This window comes from Sinocyclocheilus rhinocerous, unplaced genomic scaffold (assembly GCF_001515625.1).
Source record: "Sinocyclocheilus rhinocerous isolate Xijiao unplaced genomic scaffold, SAMN03320098_v1.1 scaffold2583, whole genome shotgun sequence".
Classification (NCBI taxonomy): Eukaryota; Metazoa; Chordata; class Actinopteri; order Cypriniformes; family Cyprinidae; genus Sinocyclocheilus; species Sinocyclocheilus rhinocerous.
This window is the reverse complement of record NW_015650696.1, coordinates 597,215-621,626: the sequence shown is the minus strand read 5'-3', so window position 1 is coordinate 621,626 and position 24,412 is coordinate 597,215. Positions and strand designations below refer to the sequence as shown.

General features: G+C 39.9%; 1 protein-coding gene across 1 annotated transcript; it reads left to right on the top strand.

The window, feature by feature from the left end:
• Positions 1–655: 655 nt before the first annotated feature.
• LOC107712257 (AF4/FMR2 family member 3-like) lies at positions 656–23,013 on the top strand. Its single transcript, XM_016517440.1, has 18 exons — positions 656–817; positions 9,067–9,144; positions 9,631–9,664; positions 10,602–10,659; positions 11,233–11,284; positions 14,223–14,260; positions 14,617–14,809; positions 16,699–18,735; positions 18,869–18,978; positions 19,374–19,533; positions 19,740–19,873; positions 19,986–20,049; positions 21,120–21,256; positions 21,606–21,677; positions 21,791–21,884; positions 22,014–22,063; positions 22,169–22,338; positions 22,636–23,013. Exons 1-18 carry the CDS (start codon positions 749–751, stop codon positions 22,755–22,757), a joined length of 3,672 nt encoding a protein of 1,223 aa, XP_016372926.1. The 5' UTR covers positions 656–748; the 3' UTR covers positions 22,758–23,013.
• The last annotated feature ends 1,399 nt before the right edge of the window (positions 23,014–24,412 follow it).

Here is a 24,412-nt window from a genome sequence, read left to right as displayed (position 1 = left end):
GTTAAAATCATCACTGATGTTAGGTGCGGTCTCCCTTTCAAGCATAAGATAGATAGATCTTATCATAAGATAGATAGACTGCAGTGAGTAACACAAGGTTAACTTTCTATCTCAGCACACATTCAGACACATCTGGAAATTCAGTGGAAGTCATTTCTTGCCTAATCCTTTTCTGTGGGTATGTAACAGTTTGCATTCCATTCTTCCTTCCTCTTAAGGGAGGGCTCAGGGCTAAGCTCTATATCTTGTATATTTTGTGTTTGCTTTGTTAAAATCATCACTGATGTTAGGTGCGGTCTCCCTTTCAAGCATAAGATAGATAGATCTTATCATAAGATAGATAGATAGATAGATAGATAGATAGATAGATAGACAGACAGACAGACATACTGACTGACTGACTGACTGACTGGCAGGCAGGCAGGCAGGCAGACAGACAGATAGATCCCAGAGGTATTTCCCAGAGGTATTGATGCTTCAGCTTCTCGGTGACTCTGTTTCCCTCATCCCCTTGCTTACGCAGGAGTGTTTCTACGAGAATCTCAGTTCATCGCCGTCATAGCGCTCTGACGCGATGTTTAGGTGACAACGCCGAGCCTTCTGTCCGTCAGCCTCCGCCCATCGCGTGCTTCCACAGAAACACCGACCGTGCCTCTGATGCGTGACCTGTTGACGCTCGTTCTCACGCGGTGCGCGGTGCTGCGCTTCTGTACCTGCCAAAATGGACAACTGAACAATCGACCTCAACATGCCTACCATTTATGGAAGTAAGGGAAAACTTGCAAGTGTTTGTTTCATGCTTCAGCACGCATCCCAGGTTAGTGTCACACAAACCTAATGCGTTTAATTCCATTGTTTTTCAAGGAGAGACAAAAACATGATGATAACGAAATTTTTTGTTTGGTGTTATCCTATTTATTCTCTAGATTTGATTTGGTTTCATTATTTTCTATTGTTATTACTGATTAATTTCTCCAGAACATTGAGGGGTGCAGTCTAGCGCAACCCTTTTTCTGGTGCCCCATACTTAGTCAAACGTCAGCTATATTTAAACATTTTAAACAAAACACAAACTTTTTTTATAAACCTGTGATGTGCAAATATATGGTCAAGTGGCCATAGGCTGTGTTTATGTTTTGTCAATGTTCCGTCCGATGTTGATCCTCACGAAAAGTACACGAGTCGCGTACTGTTGCTATGGTTATCTCCGCGAACGCGAACACGATTTCTCATCGCGAGAGTCTTTTTAACTTTGGGTAGGCGTCCTAACTAACTTGCAATCTAACATTTGTCTCCGAAATGTTTGAAAACGCTGGTTGTTGCTTTATATGTGAGGAATAATGAAAACAGTTTAAAATCTGTATTTAGAAGAATCATGCGCTGTAGTCAACACTGAAAGAACTTCTGAGATGTGATGCTTTATGGTTTTGTCAGTTGAACTGTTTTCCGGTGTGAGTGCCTTTGAGCGCAACTAGGTGTTTTCGGTTTTGCTGTGTGGCGCGCGCAGCTTTGATTAGATGGTACATTCAAATTCAAAATTTTAAATAGCGACTTCCTCTTCTGTCACTCTGGAGGGCTTCTTCAATCTGTTAAGACAATCATCACCTGCCTCTCCTGCTGTTACATCATGTTTATCTCTGCGCTTTAGTAGCCTATCTCAGTTTGGACTTCTCCAGAGACCAGAAGGCATCTAGGGGATTTTGCACGCTGTCTGACTGGTTTGCTTGTAATAATATTTACTGACGCATATTTGGGTATAATAGTAATAAAAAAAAAAAACTGGGAGAAGACGAATTGAAGATCAGCTGAGGGCGCAAAGAGGACCGGTACTAAGTGAGTAAGGTTATAAATGCACCTAGTTTAGCTTCTGAACTTTGGGAATTTTTCTCTCTCTTGCTGACACACACACACACTCATTTACTGCTGCACTCATGCAAACACACTGGCTTCACAAATTACTCATTCTCAGTCATTCTGACAATAATAAAACAGGTGCTGTGAAGAAGGCTTATTATAAAACAAAAGGTAAGGGATCATCAAAAAATATATCATGATTTCCTACAGCTGTGTGTGAGTCAGCTTCTACACTGAAAGCATTTGGGGACACTTATGTATATTTCAGTTCAGACAAGTGCATGTGTGCAGACAACCACTGTGGCACCCAAATCACCTGCAGATATATGCAGATGTCAGGTGTGCAGCTTTTATTCAGCTGCAATGTATTCCTAAGGTTTGATCATGTATTCCTAAGATATGGCACTCAGCTTATAACGGGTGGTATTATATTGATTGGAAATTACCTGATTGTTCAGATATTTTTCAGAGCACTGCACAAAGATTATTTTCTTATAGATACCAGTGACGTTTTCTATAAATATACAGTATAGAAGGCTTTAAATCTAATTCTTTAACATGAACTGTATTGGAATGTCATAAAATGTACACTAAACTGAATAATAATTAATTATTACACATCTTTCTTGAATGCTTGATTGTGACTGGTCAATCACATAATTGCTTATGAAATTGTTTATAAACCAATAAAGTGTGTAATTGCATAATACAATACTTTTGGTAACACTTTATTTTTCAGTGTCCTTGTTACATGTTGTCACGTTACGCTGCCGGAAGGAACACGGAGCCGTGGATAATCAAAAGAGTCTTTATTAATCCAACACGGGGTAAATCCAACAAAGGGTACAGGAGGTAGACACACGTACAGCACTGGTAGACCCGACAAACACTAACTGCACAGACTAGGACTTATAAACACAGGGCAATCAGGGGAACACAGGTGACAACAATGGAACATAATCAAACTAAACGAGGACAGAAACATGACCAAATAAGGAGACACAGGAAGGACTACGGGGGCAAAACAGGTCCAAAAGTCTGACATTTCGCCCCCTCCCGGAAGGTGCGTCCTCGTACCGTAACAACAACAACAACAACAGAGGGAGGCATAGGTGGGAGCTTGGGAGGAGGTTTAGGAGGAGGACGGACACCCGGAAGGGGGCTGGCAGACAGAGTCCAGGGAGGAGACGATGGAGGGAGGAGCCAGGGAGGAAACAGGAGGGGCTTGGAGCAGGAGGAGCCCAGCTGGATCCAGGCCACAGCCATAATGTCGACCCACGGTGCTGAGGGCGAGCAGAGGGGCTGCCAGATGACAGCGGTGGAGGAGGCAGGAGCAGGTGGGAGAGCTGGCATTTGTGAGCCTCCGGGCATTCAGGGCTATACTCTGGATCGGGAGCCCCCTCTAGCCTGAACACGGGAACAGGATGGCGCTCTGGAGGAGCGGACACTGGAGGGCACTTTCTAGGAGCGGGCACTGGAGAGCGCTTTCTAGGAGCGGGCACTGGAGGGCGCTCTGGACTGGATTCGGGGACTGGAGCCCTCTCCTCTTCGTTTTGGCACTGTCGCCCTGCCATACTTAGCTCACCCTCAGCCGCGGCTTTCTCCCTTGTGGCGGGCATTATCACCGGCTCTCGCACCTGCTCTGACGGGTTTAGCTCTACGTCCGGGGCGATCCTCTGCTCAGTCGCTCGGCTTTGCGCTGGCTCACTGATCGCGGCGGGAATTGGCTCTCCGTCATCGGTGGGCTCGGGCTGATGCTCCACACCGCGGGGAGATGGTGGGCTGGGCACTGGGTCTGGAGTGGATCTGACGAGATCATCCACTGGGCAGGATGGCGATCCGTTGCTCGCCAGAGTCCATTCCACGAAGGCAATGAAATCCTCTCGAGGACCATCCTCGGAAGACGTCATCTGGGTAGCTGGTGGTGCTAGCTAACAGCCGGAACAGTCTTGTATGGTCTTGTATGTATCCTCGAGAGAGCGCTCCCCCTCCAACGAGCCAGGGGGATGCCGAGGATCCGGGGGGCCAGGGTGGAGCCGAGGGCTCTGGTGACCAAGGCGGAGGCAGAGATCCGGAGATCCGGGGTGGAACCAGAGCGACTGAGAACCAAGGTGGAGGTGGTGGGAGGAAGGAGCCCAATGGAGCCGGTGGGACAGAGCGACAAGGTGCAGCCGGAGGAGCGGAGTCCTGGTCTACGGGCCGAGGCGGAGTCTGGGCCTCGGAGGCTGGAGGCGGAGCTGAGGGATTCTCCAGCCATGGCGACGCTGGAGGATGGCAGACCCGCGGAGCTCACACCGTAATGATGGTGGGCTGAGGGCGAGCAGAGGGGCTGCCAGATGACAGCGGTGGAGGAGGCAGGAGCAGGTGGGAGAGCTGGCATTTGTGAGCCTCCGGGCATTCAGGGCTATACTCTGGATCGGGAGCCCCCTCTAGCCTGAACACGGGAACAGGATGGCGCTCTGGAGGAGCGGACACTGGAGGGCACTTTCTAGGAGCGGGCACTGGAGAGCGCTTTCTAGGAGCGGGCACTGGAGGGCGCTCTGGACTGGATTCGGGGACTGGAGCCCTCTCCTCTTCGTTTTGGCACTGTCGCCCTGCCATACTTAGCTCACCCTCAGCCGCGGCTTTCTCCCTTGTGGCGGGCATTATCACCGGCTCTCGCACCTGCTCTGACGGGTTTAGCTCTACGTCCGGGGCGATCCTCTGCTCAGTCGCTCGGCTTTGCGCTGGCTCACTGATCGCGGCGGGAATTGGCTCTCCGTCATCGGTGGGCTCGGGCTGATGCTCCACACCGCGGGGAGATGGTGGGCTGGGCACTGGGTCTGGAGTGGATCTGACGAGATCATCCACTGGGCAGGATGGCGATCCGTTGCTCGCCAGAGTCCATTCCACGAAGGCAATGAAATCCTCTCGAGGACCATCCTCGGAAGACGTCATCTGGGTAGCTGGTGGTGCTAGCTAACAGCCGGAACAGTCTTGTATGGTCTTGTATGTATCCTCGAGAGAGCGCTCCCCCTGCTGCAGCAGGATGAGGAGGAATTCGGGGCGAAGGAAGGGATCCATAGACACAACAAGAAACACTACGGAAACAAAAAGACTGAGAGAAAAAAGCGAGAAAACAAACGGAGGGGAGAACACGGAGGTAACTGTATTCGGTCAGGTCTTCTGTCACGTTACGCTGCCGGAAGGAACACAGAGCCATGGATAATCAAAAGAGTCTTTATTAATCCAACACAGTGGGTAAATCCAACATAGGGAACAGTATGGAATAAAAATCGCTGTCAAAAATAATCGTACGTAATTCAAAGCATTTGTGTGTCATTTTAATTTACTCGTGCGTAATTTAAAAGTATTGTATGTAATTCTGTTTTTTGTCAGAGTTGGATTCCAAAATGTACGACTACGACAGTTCAGGAGGTAGACACACGTACAACACTGGTAGACCCGACAAACACTAACTGCACAGACTAGGACTTATAAACACAGGGCAATCAGGGGAACACAGGTGACAACAATGGAACATAATCAAACTAAACAAGGACAGAAACATGACCAAATAAGGAGACACAGGAAGGACTACGGGGGCAAAACAGGTCCAAAAGTCTGACACACGTCACATGTACACATTCAGAAAGAAAGGTACAAAATCTGTCACTGGGGCAGTACCTTTTCAAAAGTTACACCTTTGTACTGTATTTACCTCTAAAAAAGTTACATATTTGTACCTAAATATGTTTTGAAAGGGTACCGCCCCAGTGACAGCTTTAGTACCTTTTATCTGAGAGTGTACTGACTATAGTAATAACAGCAAATTATGCATAATTGCTTGAAACTAACCCTAAATCAAGCCCAAATCCTAACCCTATAGTAAGTACATGTTAATTTTAATGTACTCAGTACTTACACTGTAACAAGGACACCTTAAAATAAAGTGTAACCATAATTTAAATTAATATTCCATGTAGTAAGTATGATAATCTAGAGTGAGCCAGTCAATACCACAAAATAAACCCCTGGGTAAAACCCTTCAGGTACACCATGCTTATTGTACATTATGCCTTACTTGTCTCTATTTGATTTGAGCTACGGGTTTTTCCCCCAACACATCAGTTCTACTGCAAATGCTAGTTTGACTCCCATTCAAAATACATATTCAAGTGAAAGGATCCCAGCAGCTCGGATCCAGACTGGGGACAAATTGTCTTTGGAATCATGCTTATGCATAACTGCACTTTGGTTAAAAAACACCATAGTCTCTTCTCTGCAAAAAAAACAAACAAAAAAAACACCAAGACACATTCACCCTAACACTGTAAATTAGCATTGGAAGATCGTATGATAATCTATACAAAAAAGGGATGGAGGCACAGAAGTTGAGTTAAATGTAGCTGAATTGTATGTTTACAAAAGATATTATGCAGTTTAGCCCTTCTTATAGGGATATTTATGACGCTGCTTGATCATTTACTGAATGGAATGGAAGAGGATTATTCTATAGATGAATTGCTAACATTTCTAGGTACGAGTAATCTAAGTGCTATCTAAATGAACAGACTTCATGTGTGAAGTCTGCTGAGAACAGACACACTTACCCTAAAAGGACAGATATGAAATGCAGCGGTAGTGATTTTTGGAGGGAAATACTTATGCAGATTCAAATCTTTGGTTCTAGTCAGTGGTATTACAGACATCTGATTGAGATGTTAAATGCTGTTCTGCATATTAAGGTAAAGAAATCACAGCTAAATTTAATGTGCCTTATATGCAGTGTATTTGTCTTTTTGTTTAATAGTTTTCCGTTGAGAGCACTTTAAAATCTAAAGGAAGATGTACTACATGCATGTTTTTTTTTATTGATGTCTTGTTTCATGATCAGTTATTAGGTCAAACTATTTGTGTGTTCACGTCACCCTTTGCCCCAGTTTTGCATGGGCTGAAGGTTTTAAAAATGTAAATGCTGTCTTCGATATCAAAGTTTTGATAAGCACCAGCCATGTGCATGCGCATTGTGCTGCACTGTATGTGTGGGATCATCGCAGTAAAGTACAATACAGTGCTCCATTTCTCATATCCGTCTGTTACCTTCAGTCTGAATTCTGTGTAGGTGAACGAGCACATGCATAGATGTGTACGTCTTCCCAGGGCTGCTGTTGTGGTCATAGGTATTTTTAGAAATAGCACAACAGATGTCTCTGCAAGCATTAGTGTGTGAGTCTGTCTGTGCCTTTTTAAAATGGTGTATTGGTTTTGTTGTACTGTTTCAATTGTAGAAATGCCAAATCAACAGTCTGCTATATGATCAAATCTGGCCATGTCAAAGCATCTAAGGAGTGTGCAGACAGAGAAGAGTGAGAGGGACGTACACATCTATGCATGAGACAGAGAAGCAGTTGCAGGTTCACCTGGGAAGCCTTGTTGTTGGTGAAGAGAGATGAGTCCTTAGTGACTAAAGGCGGCGAGAGAGATAATGAAGCAGGTGGATGAGAGGGAAGGGGGAAGAGTTATGCTCTGGAGGGAGGATAGTGTTTTTTCGAAATATTGCTACAGGCTAGGAAGAACGATTGATGTGTATAATGTATGTTTATAATATGATACTGTTATGCAGTTCGACTTTAGCAGTCTGTGTTGAACACATGGTGGCGTTTAACCTAGTAGTTTACCCTCAAGTTGTTCCAAACCTGTAAGAGTTTCTTTCTTCTGTTGAATACTGTATGCTACAAAGATGCGGTCACATTTACTGTTGTTTGGCAAATGTTTGTGAGCAAAATTCAGTCATTTCAATTGGAGTCTACGCCATAAGGAATTCCGCATGAGGCCAAACTATTTTACAGCAGGTTCAAGTTGGTCACACAGATTCAATGTCTCAAAATATTTCTAAATATTTCTGTTTGAGCATCTTCACCATCCTGACACATGTAACATTGGCTCATCCAATGACCATATGTATGACCAAAATCAGAAAATGGAAGTATGATAAGTTTTCTTTTTTTGTTATTATTATTTATTGGCATTGGCCAAAATTGCAGTTGTGTTCAACTTAGAAGCATGGATGCAGAATCATGCAAAATCAATCATTTGTACCATTGCAGAAATTTTCAATTAGCAGTCAGCCATGTATAATTTATTCAAAAACCTTTCAAAGAAAAAAAAATACTGTGTGCAACTTTTTTGAAACAGTTGTGACTGAATGTTTTACACTTAGATAAATGACTGTCAGTCCATGAGCATTTAATTTTAGCTTAATCAGTCAAACACTGCACATCTGTTTTCCTAACGACTATCAGAGTTGATAACTCATGACCATTTCGCAGACTGCTTCCTGCTCTGTGACACACACACAGGCACAGATTACACAATAAAGTTTTTACTGAGTAATTCATTTAATCACACATATTATAAGAAATGCTATAAACTTCCACAAACCCACAAATACTGCAAGTTCCTCATCAAAAGGTCATGAACTCTCGCTGGTGTATGTTAGGTCATTAAGTGGATTAACAGTCGCTCTTTAGTAACACAGGATCTAAATGAGACATTACTTCTGCAAAACCTGCTACTATTATGAGTAACATGCAGGAAATTACATTTTTTGGTTGTCACTGGAATTCAAAATCAATACAGCAGCCATGTTAAAAGCAATGTCTTGAAAAGCATCAGCTAAATGGAAAGCAATATATGTTTCTGATTGTGGTGAGGAGCTGCTGCTGAAATCCTAATGAGTTGATAGGTTGATTCGTTTTAAAGTTTTTTTTGTGTGTGTTTTTGTTATGCTTGTATGTGTTTTTATTTAATGTATGTATTTTCTGATTTTGATCATTTGGTATATTCTAGAAAAAAATGAGAAGGTCATCTATGATACCATTTGGTGTGATCAGAGGCTGAGTAAAGGATGACCTAATATTCATTTTTGGCTGAACTATTCCTTTAAGTTAAAATTTCCTAAAGAACGGCATAGAGAAGGAGCTTGTAATATTTTGTTGCTTCAAAACACAATAACACCATCCCAACCACTGCAAATCCCCCGATGTAATGGCCTCTAATTGCCCAAAGAAAAACGTCAGTAGACATAGATACATTTCAGGAGTCCATTAAAGATACACATTACATCTGAGGACATTTCTGTCAGTTGCCTATGATAATGTAATGACTTTAAAAGTTCATTTTCCAAACCTGTAAGTCACTTTTAGCCTCTGTCCTCTCATCTCTCCATAGGACATGACCCAATCCTGGCCTTACCAGCAACCCCCAGGGGAAGGGGGCACTCATCATTTCCTGTACTCACACTCAAAGGTACGCACAGGGTTTATTACAGACTGCAGGCAAGTGTGATAAATTCACCAATATAAAGCACCACCTCTGCTCTGTCTCTGTATGTTTATCTCTTTCTCTCTCCTCCTTTCTCTCCCTGCTGGGTATTACGCTTGCATTGTTTATTTGCACACACTCATAAATCTGTGTTGTTTTAGCACCAGAGTCACTACAGAAATTATGCAAATCGGGTAGCAATGCCCCAAGCACAATGCAGGCCAGTTCTAGGGACTGTACAGTATCTTTCTACCACTATGATCTAGAGTTTTTTTTCAAATGCAGAAAATGTACCTGAATTTAATGACACCTGGTTAAACTGGATTTCAGGGGCTTAAGGTACAAGGTTAGGTGCTAAGATACAGTGTGACAATGTTTAGTACAGTTTAGTGAATTCACCCTTCTATGTTTTGTCAAGATGCTGTTTGTGTTGATTTGACTGATTTGGTTTATGCTATTTATCTGTTTTAGGAGGGAAAACAGCCCAATTCACGACACAGACATGGTAAACATGCTACATTTGATGTGCAAACTTTATGTTTGGAGCACTGTCTTAGATATATGTTTCTCTGTCTGGATTAGGGATGCACCAAAATTGATTCTGACTGATACCGATAAGCTGTTATTTTCATGTTATGGCCAATAACCGTTAAATGACGGATAATACAATAATTTGCTATTTTGTGTTGATACATAATAAATAAATGCTAAAAACTAAAATCAATCATTTTAAATGTTACAAGTGAATTTAGGCATCACAACATTGTAATATACAATATGAAAAACGGATATTTATTTTGATATTTACTAAAGATTACATTTAACAGTCTTAAATATGACAAAATATTATTACAATTTAAAATAACTTTTAAAATACATTTTAAAATGTTTATTTCTGTGATGGCAAAGCTGAATTTTCATCAGTCATTGCCCCATGATCCTTCAGACATCATTCTAATATCCTGATTTCTTATTATCAATGTTAAAAACAGTTGTGCTGCTTTTTTTGTGGAAACCATGATATATTTTTTCAGGACTCTTTGATGAATAGAAAGTTCAAAAAGAACAGCAATAATTTGAAGTAGACAACTTTTGTAACATTATAAAGATCAATTTAATGTGTCTTTACTGAATAAAAGTATTAATTTCATTTTTAAAAAGTCTTACTGACACTAAACTTTTGAACAGTGGTGTAAAATTAAATATCCAATGTTGCCCGATATTTATTAAACATCATTTAATACCTGATATGGTACAGATATATTGTGCATGCCTATTGTGTGTGTAATAAGAAGCTTGCTTGTCATTACCTGCTTTGTTTAATTTGAGATATCACTACATGGTTCACATCAGCATATGTATACACAGCTGTGCTAATATAGCAGTGTTTTTACATTCTGCTCCATCATGCTGATGTATTTCTCTCCCTGTGGCTTTCTCAGTGAGGGATGGTGTCTCTATGAGGATGCCCTCACGTCCACTCGTGGCCCCTCATAAATCGTAAGTGGGGTGCACAGCACCCAATCTGTCCATGGTAACCAAGCACCAGGTGGTGTCTGAACTGCTTCTGCCTGTTCACTTTATTACATCATAAACAATTGGCTTTAGAGAATTCAGTGTTGAACGTCTGTGCATATTAGTGTGTATAATTAGATTGGGCTTCCTGGAATTTAACTGCTTTGGACCAACTGCTGTTTAAAACCAGCTTCACATGGAGGGTTAGGCCAGTGTTATATATCTCCACCATCTCTAACCACCATACTAACTTCACTGACTTCATAAACTTCACTGAGTTAGTATCTAATTACAGAACAGGTTCACACAGTAGGGTAGAGCTCTGAACTACACTACCATCACATAACATCACTGTTCAACATTAGAGCGCTGTGTTTATGACCTTTTTCTTTGAAGCTTGTAATGTGATACAATCTCATATGGCTAGACCATTCGAGGCAAACTCACACATTTAATACACACACACACAGATGTGCTGCAGATTGGCAGAACGAATAAGTCTCTTTGTCAAGTGAGTGTGACATTCTCTCATGTTTGACTCTCTCTTTGCCCTCCCAGCATGCTCGCTGATGACCTGAAGCTCAGCAGTGACGAAGATGACAAGGACGAGGTAGGGCGCCTGTTAAGATTGTTGAAGGAATGGGTGGAAAAGCAGATCATCTATTAGTATTAATAACTTTTGCACTGCTTGTGCTAACTGTTAGCTTTGAACACAGTCCAGCTCGTTTGTGACCCTGGACCATAAACCAGTCTTAAGTCGCTTGGGTATATTTTTAGCAATAGCCAAAAAAACATTGTATGGGTCAAAATTATCGATTTTTCTTTTATGCCAAAAATCATTGGGATATTAAGTAAAGATCATGTTCCATTAAGATATTTTGTAAATTTCCTACCGTAAATATATCAAAACTTAATTTTGATTAGTAATATGCATTGCCAAGAACTTAATTTGGACAACTTTAAAGGCGATTTTCTCAGTGTTTTTTGCACCCTCAGATTCCAGATATTCAAATAGTTGTATCTCGGCCAAATATTGACCTATCCTAACAAACCATACATCAAAGGAAAGCTTATTTATTCAGCTTTCAGGTGATGTATAAATCTCAATTTCGAGAAATTGACCCTTATGACTGGTTTTGTGGTCCAGGGTCACATTTGTTCATTCATCACAAAATGCATTTACACACAAAGCCACCTGGCTGCTGTGGCATTTGTGTTTGCATTGCTCTCTCATTGCAGGCAGCATTTTAATTGGGGGGGTGGGGGATGTCAAAAAATTTTGACAAGAGTGTAAAAAAAATTACACGAGTGAATCCGCTAAATTTTTCCGCAAGTCATTGCTTTGATTGACAGTGATGACTGTAGCAATGGACAGAACGAACTATCTGACAAGCCGATGTCAAAAGAGAGTGATGCAGAGTAAATTCAGAGTAACAAAACTATAGCAGCAACAAGTCTGTGTTGGCTGAATATATTTAGCAGCTTCTACAGTTAAAGATAAAATTTAAAACACTCTTTTTGATGTGTCCTTTTTAAGGCAATGTTTAAAAAAAAATTTTTTTTAATTAAATCTTAAAAGATTTCAAATTATTTAATGCATTATTATGTAATTGTACTTGGTATACTTCATGCTTCAATATATTAAAAGTATAAAAATGTGTTATAATAGTCATTTTAAAATAAATCCAAAAGCAAGACTTTTGGGGAAAAAAAACTAGGGAGTGGAACTGGCAACTGAGCTAATGAGTGATCTTCTTCTGCCATCTATCAGAAATCAAATCAGAAGTTCCTCCGAATTTTCCTTGTGCAAACAAAAATCTAACCAAGTTATAATTCTTTCTGCAGTTATTAACTATATATACATATTTATACATACATATGTACACACCTGCATACACAATAAACTTAACAATCCTATACATGCACATGCCATCTAAGTATACACTGTACATGCAGACATATGCACATATTTTCTAACATACTGTACAGAAACTCCTAAAACAAAACAAGACAATTCTCCACCCACCCAGCCATAATTTCATGTCATTTTCATCTTAAAGGTCTTTGTTTTCCACCAGGATTTTTTCATGTCATCTTCATGAATGAAAAGTGAATCTTTATAGTGAATTTTTTTTTCTGCACAACTGTAGAGTTAAAAAGTAATATTTTTTTGCGCGTCTTTGTCACCTTTTTCACCCATGGTGAGTTTGCATCCCTGACATTAACACTAACATTGCCATTCTTTTCATTGGAGAGCTCAGTGAGGCAGAGTCCTCTATGTTGTCTTCGGATTAAAAGTATACTTATACTATAATCCTTTTTTGTTTATATTACTGTACATTAAAATTAAATCTCCTAAATTATTAAACGTAGAAGTCTCTTAAGCTCACCAAGGCTGAATTTATAAAAACAGAACTGTAAAAAACTGTAAAAACAGTAATAATGTGAAATAATATTACACTTTAAAATAACTGTTTAGCCATTTTAATATAGTAAAAATATGTAATTTATTCCTGTGATAACAAAGCTGAATTTTCAGCAGCCATTACTCCAGTATTCAGTGTCACATGATCCTACAGAAATCATTCTAATATGTTGATTTGGTGCTCAAGAAACATTTCTTATTATTATCAATGTTGGAAGCAGTTGTGCTGCTTAATATTTTTGTGGAAACCATGATACCATTTTCAGGATCTTTTGAGTATAATGTTTAAAAGAAAAGCATTTATTTGGAATAAAAATACTTGTAAAAACTTTGTAAATGTCATCACTGCTGAATAAAAGTATGAATTTCTTTTTTTTTTCAATCTTACTGACCCCAGACTTTTGAACACTACTCTCAACCCTTTTGTTTAAATAAGTGACTATTGTTTGGATATTATTGAGACAATGACTATTAATCATCTATTCTTGTGTAAACACTGCCTTTGTAATAATTTAAAGAGGTGACCCTTAATTTAATCACGCTGTGGGGTTGCTAAAAATAACATAAAACATATAATGGAAAGTGGTTGAGTTGTTTACTTCATAATTAGTCCATTTATTTTGACCAGATGAACCGATTCAGGCTAATTTGTGGGACTGCATGAGTGAACTGTACAGTATCTAGCTGCTCCTCCCTCACATTCTCTCCAATAGGAGTTCTATTAAAACAAATTATGATCTCATGTTACACAATTTTTTAGGAGGCACTGCCTTTTTGCCTCGTTGGGAAAAATGCCACTGCTCCATGTCTGTGCTGCTGAACTTGACATAGTTTGCTGAAATTAAGAATGTAGCAAGTTTGATATTTGACTCTAACTTTAACCTACAACACCAGCTCCTTGTACATGCGTGTATCTCAACACAGGACTCCAGGATTATGAGTCATAACAGTCTGAGTCATAAAATACACCAGACTCATGACCTTTCTGCTGTTACTGCAGGACTGTAGCTTTTGCTTTGGTCAAGATGCTAGTAATGACCATGAAGTTGAAGATTCCAAGCTAAAAAGCTATCTTTTATTAAAATCTTTGTTATTTATTTATTTATTATTATCTGTTAAACAGGGAAGTGAGCAAACAACTTCCTGGGCTGATAATGACCGGTAAGTGTGTGCTTGTGATATTTTGTCTGTTTTATGTTTGTAACTGTACCAGTTCTCATTATTATCCAGTGTTTGTCTCTGTATGTGTGAGTGTGTGTATTACATATTGAAGAGGTCAGAATATGTGGAATGTGACAGCTGGATGATAAACCAGCCTCTGTTTCTTTTGGCCTTTCAACATGTTCAACCACCAAACTCTCACACACACCACTCGTAGTGTTTAGTCTGCATATTTGTTGGGTTTTTTGAATTTCTTTGGACTTGATAGTCAAGATTGTTATATATGTAAATGCATCTGAGTGTGTGGCCTAAGACGTGCCTGTGCACTTCTATTGTTTGCATGTACTGACTGACAGCTTGTCAGGCCAGCAGCAGCACCGCACAAACACACACGTCGGAAGAGTGAGACATTCTAGCTCAGGGTCTTCAGGATCAGACCCGTCCAGTGAGTGGGAGAGCAGCAGCCAGCGGTCACGCAGCCCGAGCCCAGGGACGCACAACCGGTGCGGGACACCGACCCAACAGCGGACCCTAATCTGCAGCACAGAGGTATGCATCGATAGCATTTTTTTTTTTTTGCTGTGCAGTATGCTATTTCTCATTGCCTCGCTCTCTCTGTTTCCTAGTAGTTGTTTTTAGCAGATGAGGTAAAATGGGATGGTGGGGGGAGGAGAGAGGAATGTCGAGGGGCGGCCGCTGAGACTTTAGAATCTGGGTGTCATGTCAACATGTGGTGCCCCAGATGACTAACTAGATAGGAAGTAGTACATGTCAACATTGATTTCGTCACAAAAAGCAGAAGTTAAAGGGATTGGTTACCCAAAACAATGAAAATTCTGTCATCATTTTCTCACCCTCATGTAGTTCCAAACTTCCAAAATCTATATTTATATATAGAATAAAACACAGACAGTTTTCAAAATATATCTTAATTTGTGTTCCACAAAAGAAAGAAACACAGGTTTGGAGCGATGTGAGGGTGAGTAAGTGATGACAGAATATTCATTTCTGGGTGAGCTTTCCCTTTGAAACGGCACAGGAAAATAATCTTGAGTTGAAAACAGCTACATTTGAAGGATTTTATGCTGTGGTATGTTCTTATATGACGTTTGGGGGCTCTTGCAAGTCTTACTTTTTTTTTCATCAGAAGGAGGGATTAAAAGCTCTAGTAGCATAGGGCTACACCACCATATGAATGAATGTGTCTTTGGGACACAGCTGGCTCTATTACTGAACATGCCATCTATTTGGATCCTGTGGAGAAGGGAGGAGGAAACTCCATGTGTTTTTCATCTGCGTGTAGTCATGTAGTGTCTCTGAGGAGGACGGCTTGGAAACGCCACACAGTTCCAGGTAGAGGGGGGTTTGAGGGGAGGGGCAATGGCAAAAGGGCACAAGAGATGCAGTGTCTTTGCTGGAAAGAGAGAGAGGGGAAGGGGGAATGTTTGAGTGGAGGAGTAAAAGTTTAAATTAGCTCTGGTCAGCTACTGGAGGCGAGAGAGGAAAGCTTAGTCTGCCCTGGAGCTCAAGTGTGCTATCCAGTGAGTATTTGCTTTGATTTTGTGGCGTTAATTCAAATGTTTTGTAAAGTCAATAGTGAGTACAGCTTACTTTATTACTCTATAAAGTGAGATTATGTTGTCATACAGTATTTATTTTCAATGCAGCTTATTTCTGGTTTGTAATAGTTTGGAGTGAGTGAACTGAAGAAGCATTGTGATGGTTAAAGCAGTGTGAAATTGAAAGAGGGTTTGTTAGGGTTTAAGGAATCTACACAGTTTTCTGGCCCTTTCTCTCGGTCACCCTCTCACCTCCAGTTTTTCTTTTCCTCTCTCTCCCACTGACACACTGGCCTGTTTATATAAATACTCATATTTCCTATTTGTTTATTCTAATTATTTCTCATTGCCATTTTTCTGTATTTTTTTCAACAATGCTTTCTCACTATCACATTGTTGAGTAAATACATTGTCATGGAGTCAGATATTGGTTAACGCAATCTTCTGCACACATAGAGTGTTTACTTTACATCAGTATGGTAAAGAATTGAGATGTTCATTTACATCTCATGTTATGATCTATCTAATATTCCTACGATTAGCCTATAACTGCCATGATTGACTGTGCATCACCACTGTTATTTTAAATGTGATGTTCACTTTGTTAAATTGTCAGCCACACACTTCTTTGTTAAAGAGGTTCTGGAATATATTTACGGTGATACTGTTGTCATCTCAGTGGTCAAGAGTTTATGGTCAAGAGCAGGTTCACTGAAAATCATAATCTTGTCAAGTATGTTTTGTAATCCAGGTCAATCTAGATTTATATTTGATCAAATTCACATTATTTTATCCAATTCATATTTAGAGTAATATTATTTTACCAGTTTTATCATTGTTACATTCTCTGTCTTGAACTCATGTCCTTTCTCTGTTCAGACGGAGAGTCCACCATCCACACAGTGGCAGCTGGACAGGTGGCTTGAGAAAGTCCCAAAAAATAATCCTTCAACTGACCACGACCCAGATGGAGGACAGCGACGGAGTGTGAAATCTGACTGTGGCCGAGGACCATCACCTGGAAGATACTGGAGCAGAGACTTTGAGTCCAGACGGGATTACAGTCCATGTGAAAGTCCGGTCCCAAGTCCAAAATTTGACTACAGTCCTCATCCCAGCCCAGAATACAGTCCATGCCCCAGTCCAGGAATTAGCCTTGTGCCGAGCCCAGTGCCAAGTGTGTGCCCAAGTCCAGGAGACAGCCTCCAAGGGAGTCGAAGTCCCAGCCCTTTACCTTTACACCCTCCCAGAAGCCCCAGTCCAAGTCTTTTATCCACCGCAGTACCTAGCCAAGGTACATATCCTCAGGTACAGCCACCTCAAAAAGAAAGTCCCAGGCATATTGCTAGGCCAACCGTTACCTCTAATCCAGCACATCGTCCCAAAGTAAGGCCATGGGTGCCTCCGGACCATAGTGCCAACCAGAGAACGGAGTTTAGACCCAAAGACTCTAGATCCAGAGACTCTCGATCCAAAGACTCCAGACCTGGTCCTCCCCATCAACCCCATCATTCCGAACACAGCTCAACAGAAAAGTCACACAAAGATCTCACACACAAACTTGAAGCCAAAAACTCTGAAACCACAAGCAAGCAAAGGTTTAACTCACCTTCAAACCCCATTTCAAAGCATTCGTCAAAGCAAAGACCAAGCGTTAGCCCAAAACCACAAGCCAGACACTCATCTACAACTGACCATAGTATTGAACACAGTCACAGAAGCAATGAACCTACAGGAGTGTCAATCCACAGTTCACACTCCAAATCAGGCCATTCATCTCATTTTAATACTCTAAAGAGTTCCGACCGTGGTCCCTCGTCAAAGTCCAGGGACTCATCCCGAAGCGAAGTCAACAGTCGATCTAGTTACAGCTCGAAGACTAAATCTTTCCCAGATACAAAGCAGTCCAGCTCTAAACAGACTTCCCAACAGAGTTCCAGCCCAAAGCCCAAGGTCAAACTAGGGGATGCCCCAGTGCCCAGAACCGGGCATTTCCAAAAAGACACAAAGCCCAGAGAGAGAGAGCGAGAGGTGGGCAACCGAGGTAAGGCCCAGGGAGCAACCCTGGTGCAGACCAGCAAGGAGCAGAGACAAAGACTGGCGCAGGAGCAAGTAATAAGGCGTCGCTGGGTTCGGAGTTCTGAGGAAGAGGAAGACGAGGAAGATAGGAGAACCGAGGAAGGGGAAAGAGAGAGGAAGCGGAGGAGGAGGAGGGAGCAGGAAGTTGAATGGAAGGCAGTGCAGCCCAAGCAAAGACCTCACACCAACAGCCAGCATCACGCTCAAAAGGAATACAATGGATTTAACCTTGAGGAGCAGAGAAGGAAGAAGAGAAGGTGGAGCAATGAGGACATTTCCTCAGGTCCTCATGTGACAGACACTAGCCTTTCTCCTCCACTTTCTCCACCTTCCCCTACTCCTGTCATCAAGCCCACTCATCCATCATCTTCCTCGTCCTCATCATCATCATCTTCCTCATCATCTTCCTCCGAATCAGACTCTGAGTCCAGTCCACCCCAGAATGTTGCCAAAGTCCCTGCAGATTCAACATCAAACCAAAAAGCTGTGTCAAAAAGGAGGCATGACAAACAGACTTCAGGCACTGGTGCTCAACCCCACGGGTCGAGCATAAGCACCCCTGAGATAGATAAACAAGGTCGGGGCAGACACAAACTCTACACACTGGTGCCTTTCGGCCGAACTGAAAAGTCCCCCACCGTCGCACATCGAGGCCTGAAAAAACTTGTTGTGAGGATAGACCTCTCGCTTCTGGGTAGAGTCCCTAGTGCAGATGAGATTACCGAGGGACAGTCCTCATCTTCAGCTTTGTCATCGGGAAAGGCAAAAGAAAAGACATCAATGAAACACCTGCACCGCTTGGACCAACTGCCTGGAGATGGCAGAAGTAAAAGAAAAGTGAGGAAGAGAAAAGCATCTTTATTTTTAATTAATGCATGCAAATCTGCAATTCTTAAATTAATGTTCTTCTGAATATGAGATTTGTGTTTATGCATACATGTACGTTTTTTTGTGTATTTTACTATATCAGGCTGAAAATGGAGATGCTCAAAGAGAGAATAAGAGAAATCAATCACGTGCAGATAAACTACCAGTGTCAGTCCATAATGAGACTGAGGAAACCTTCAACAAGCAAAATGGGTACATTTAGATCTAATGACTTAATTTGTTTGCGAAGAGGAATTTTTTTTTCATCATGCATCAGTGCTTTCTCTTTGCAGATACAGTTTCGGAAATATTAAATAAGCTGTTATCTGAATGTATAATTTTGTTGATTCAGAATATATATGCTATTGCAAATTAATACAATAAGGGGATATCCATAAGTAATTACCACTGTAAAATTATTGCTGTTTTACAGTGCTGCTTTAGTACATTGAAAGACATCATGGGACGCCCCTATGACAAAATACAAACATGAGAAAGGTCAATTCATTGCTGTTATTCTTGTCCACTGGGACATGTTGGCGTAATCTGATGTTTACTGTCTGGCTCATGCTCGTTGGATGATGTCCTTTTTATTGCTGTGTATGCAGATGTCAGGACGATTACTTTTATTCCAAGAGGCCAGTATCCCCATTATCTCCTCCATCTGGCATACTGGAGCTCTCAAAACCCTCAGTAAAAGCTCAGCATGCAGAGAAGTACCACACACCTCCAGAAAAAGACAAAGATTCAACAGCACAGAAAAAACAGGTTCTTAAAAAAATGCTCACATGAAACACTAAAGTCTTTCTTTCTTTCTTTCTTTCTTTCTTTCTTTCTTTCTTTCTTTATCTTGTCTTCAAAGAAACATATAGCAAACCAAGAATCTTATATGGCCAGTATTGGAAGAGGGTTCTTTACTGGACTTCAAGGAATGTAACAGTTGTTCTAATGTAATATATATATGAATGAAACAGGACCAGAAGATGCAGCCCAAGGTAGAGGTGGAGTGTGTCAGGGTGTCAGGACATCTACAGTCTCTCTCTGGATCACTGGTTCCTCCCTCAAACCTTCCGCTCCACTACAGAGGAACTGTACCTATCAGTGATGTGTGAGTAAATGTCTGATAATGCCTCTGTTTCATTTAACAGTGCTGCTGCATTTAATGTCAAATACCTTTCCATAGTTCTTACCTAATCTCTCCTTTCTTCCCTTGATGTTAGCTCACATCATGCTGAGTACTACATGCATGAGGCCAAGAGGTTGAAACATCGAGCAGATGCAATGGTAAAACAGCATTGTGAACGCAGACATTATTGAATATTACCACCAGTGTTGGGGGAAACGCATTACAAGTAACTCAAGTTACGTAATCAGATTACTTTTTTCAAGTAACTAGGAAAGTAACGCATTACTTTTAAATTTGCAACAAAATATCTTGAGTTACTTTTTCAAATAAGAAACGCAAGTTACTTTGTTTTCCATTTATTGATTGAGACCTCTTGTTTCCATGTTGAGAGAAATCGTGAGTGAGATGTAGAGGAGTTGTGTGCGCTGTGTAAACATGATGGTTATTGTAGTTCTAGACTAAATGTGAACATGCATTTATTCATCTCACTTGCACAGAAACAGAATTAGTATTCCTTGAAATTAATAAAAACGTTAAAATGCAAACTTTTAAATAACGCATGGTCCAATTCAACCATACGAATATAAGTAAAATGACTTTAGTTAAATGTCACGTGTTTTTCTTTTTTTTTCTTTTTTAATTTAGTTATTTAATTTATTTATTTTTTATTATTTATTGGTGAAATAAGAGTGTTGTTGTTATTAATTTATTTTTTGTTAGCAAGCCCAGGTGAGAAAACGTAATGCAAAAGTAATGTAATGCATTACTTTCCATAAAAAGTAACTAGCGTAATTAATAGATTTTTTAGGGAGTAATGCAATATTGCAATGCATTATTTTTAAAAGTAACTTTCCCCAACACTGATTACCACTAGACTAGACTATTACAGAGGTCAGAAGTCCTAACCCCACATGCATTCTCAGGAAATAGAAATGACAAAAGCTGTCACTGGGGCAGTACCTTTTAGGTACAAATGTGTACCTTTAAAAAAAATTGGCAGCTTTTTTTTTTTGTTCTTTTTTTTTGTGGAGTTGCCTGAGATTTTTAGGAGTCTTTTTTGATTCTGCTTTTTCAACTGCTGTATGGCAGAGAGTGGCGTCCCAAGGATTATAGAACCCAAAAAATGAATCACAGACCAAAACAAAGATGAAAATCTTTGGTCTGTATCCTCTGTAACTAATTCATTGACTGCTTTCTTTTCTCCTTTTGTCTCTATCCCTGTTTGCAGGTGGATAAGTTAGGAAAAGCTGTGAATTATGTGGATGCTGCTTTGTCCTTCATGGAGTGTGGTAAAGCCATGGAAGAGGGACCGCTGGAGTCCAAGTCCCCCTACACCATGTATGCTGAAACTGTGGAGCTCATAAGGTGTTTAAGAGTTTTCTTTTTCTCTTTCACCCGCTCTGTTGTTCTTTTTTTTTTTTCGTATTCTGTATTTTTTTCCCCAGCATTTTCCATAGGCCAGACATCACATGACTGGGTAACTCCTTGTGGCAGGATGCATACCGACTATATTTTACCTAGGGTAGATGTTGGTTTGATTAAGTGCTGTGATAAGATCAACAACAGGCCACAAAACATGCAAATACAATGTCAATAGATTTGATGTTTTCACAATGACCGATATTTGACAGATGCCAAAACAGAACTGGCCAGAAAAGGCCCTATGTTTGTCAGAAGTTCTGTACTGATTTGACATGTTCTATGTGTTGGATAGATATGCTATGAGACTTAAGAGTAACGCCGGACCTGGAGCCAGCCAGGAAGATAAACAGCTAGCTGTACTATGGTAAATACAACACTGCAAAAATCTTCAACTGTCTGTATTCTCGTTTTGATTTGCAGAATCTTGATCATGTTAAATTCTGTTGACAAAACACAAATTTTATTTCTGGGTTGCAGTTTCCGCTGTCTTGCTCTTCTTTATTGGCAAATGTTCAGACTTAAAAAGGACAACGCTCTAAAATACTCCAAAGTCCTGCTGGACTACTTCAAAGTAGGCGGTTATCAGTTATCATACATCAATATGCAAAGGACAGTTGAAAAAATACCTGCCAATATAGTTTGTTAAAGTTGTCATGTTCAAAGATTTACTCATTCTTGTAACTGTTTTTACTTTGATTAGAGTTCTCCAAAAGGTCCTCACAACCCCCCTCCTTGGAACGATGCTGGAAAGTAAGAGTTAGTTATAGTTGGGCCTTGAATTCATTTACACACCCACTGTGAGAGACCTTTATGTTGTGTTTGGGTGTCAGTACATCTGTATTTGTGCTTTTACAGGGGAACTGTACCTCCTGCCTCTATTTGCTCAGGCAGCTCACAGAGCAGTGTTATCAGCATTCCCCATCGTATCCACCAGATGGCAGCCAATCACCTCAACATCACCAACAGGGTCCTGTACTGTTATGAATACTGGGAGGTGGCTGATACACTGGCCAAAGAAAATAAGGGTGAGTTTTGAATCAGTTCTGCTTGGAAAAACTGTGCTTTTTTCCATCTAATAGGGGCCATTTTAATAATTTAGAAAAACATGTATTTGCTATTTATCAATAATTTTTTCTATTTTTATTCTACATTTTTATTACTATTTTTTAAATGTTACATTTTGATATTTATTATCATTTATTCAAGTTTTATTTATTTATTTTATTTTATTTTTGACAAAAACACCATTTCTCACAGTGTGTATTTATTTATTTATTTGTTTATTTATTGTGGCAAATAAATTATTCTCACACCCACACCAGAATTTTTCAACTATCTGAACACACTGACTGGACCCTTGACTCTGCATAGCAGCATGGCCCATATCGTCCAGTACACCAGGCAAGGGCTGCAGTGGATCCGGATCAGTGCTAATCTATCATAATACCATGTACAGACGTTCTCAAACTTCACAAATCAATTGTGGAAACAATGTTCTGAAGCCAAATTAGCAAAACATTTTACAGTTACCTGCACTCTGTGACCAAGGAGTCTGGGTTTTGGGTTTTTAAGCCCAGACAGTAAAGAAGAAAATTGTCAGTTTCATGACAAGTCATGTGGCATCATGTCATCTTAGGGTATTAAGGAGCGGACATATCTGTGTTACTTCAATTTACTGAGCATTAAATGTCAAGATATCTAAGGACACCATGTCAGAATCAAGCAGGTCAAATCAAAAGAACCTTGGTCATTCAATTCTTAGCACTTCTTAAAAAATGCTTACTGAAAGTTTTGAAAAGGAACCATTGTCGGCTAATTCATCAAATGCTGCTTTTCCAAAATGTGCCACATTTTTATAAAAGCAATTAATTTTAAAAGGGTTTTATTTTCTGTATGTAATTAAATTGCCGTTACAAATCTCTTTACTGGTTTAAAATGATTTGTTTGTATGATGGGTTGCATCATCTAACTTCATTAAAACTGTTTTTCCTTTCCTAACTTCTTATGTCAAAATCAGTGCATGCACAAAGTCTCTTCAAGATCTGTGAATGTGATTTTTTTTTTCTGAAAAACAAAACAAAACAATGTTCTTTGTGCAATAAGTCTGAGATTTTTTACATTATGTGTCATGTAGATGTTTTGGTGCTGTTCTTTAATAGCCAGCATAAAGTCATGTCGATCTATGCAAGACTTCTAATTGCATTGTGAAGTTGTTGTTAAGTTTAAACTGAAAGAAAAAAAAAACGTAATCGGGACCTTTGTAAATTAAATAGCTTTTACAGGAGATTGTAGTGGTGTTGGTCATCTGTTGTTGTTGATGATGATGATGATGAACCACAGCAATCCATTAGTGGAAATGTATCATTTTTCAGACCTTAGCATAAGATCTCTAATGAAAAACAAGATTATATTTTGAAACAATATGCAAACCAGCCTTAACCTACAAATGAACATAGACTTCACACATTCTAGTCTGAGATTTTATTGATACCATTTTATCAAAACCTAAGGAAATAAAAGCAGGAATGTCCTCGCATAGTAACTTTACCTTTGAAAGAATGCTTGTATTTTTATAAAAAATAAAGTGTGCTTTATAAAATAAGTGGGCCTTTTTGTCTGAATAATTGAGGAAATAATTGACAGATTAGTCAGTTCTTAATCGTTAGTTGCAGCCCTAAATAAATTACTTTGAAATTCTGAAAAATGATGACCTTTATATGTAATCATAATTTTTCAGACTGAGAATTCCAATTCAACTGATTTAGGGCTGCAACTAGCAATAATAAAAAAAATGGTAAGTGTTTCATATAAAATCAAATAAACATTAAATTTAAAAATAGCTGTAAATAAGTAGGCCTACTTAGTAAATAAAAATGCCAATTTCATCTGTGCATAAACATTTATGTATTTTAGTGTTACTATTTACATGCATGTGTGGATGCATCTTTTAATGAATAAAGGTAACAATATTTTTTCACATCATTTGGTTAATGTTAATTTATAGAAATTGGTATACAATTATTATTTTTAGCTCATAATGCATAAATAAATTCATTATTAACATATACAAATACATTTTAACATTGAAAGTCAAATGTT

What these genes read in the sequence shown, in the direction of transcription:
- LOC107712257 (XM_016517440.1), top strand. Translation starts at nt 749, where the DNA reads ATGCCTACCATTTATGGAAGTAAGGGAAAACTTGCAAGTGTTTGTTTC. An exon ending in ACGAAGATGACAAGGACGAG is followed by an intron (nt 11,285 to 14,222) that starts GTAGGGCGCCTG and finishes TCTGTTAAACAG; the next exon opens with GGAAGTGAGCAAACAACTTC. An exon ending in AAACAGCTAGCTGTACTATG is followed by an intron (nt 21,678 to 21,790) that starts GTAAATACAACA and finishes TCTGGGTTGCAG; the next exon opens with TTTCCGCTGTCTTGCTCTTC.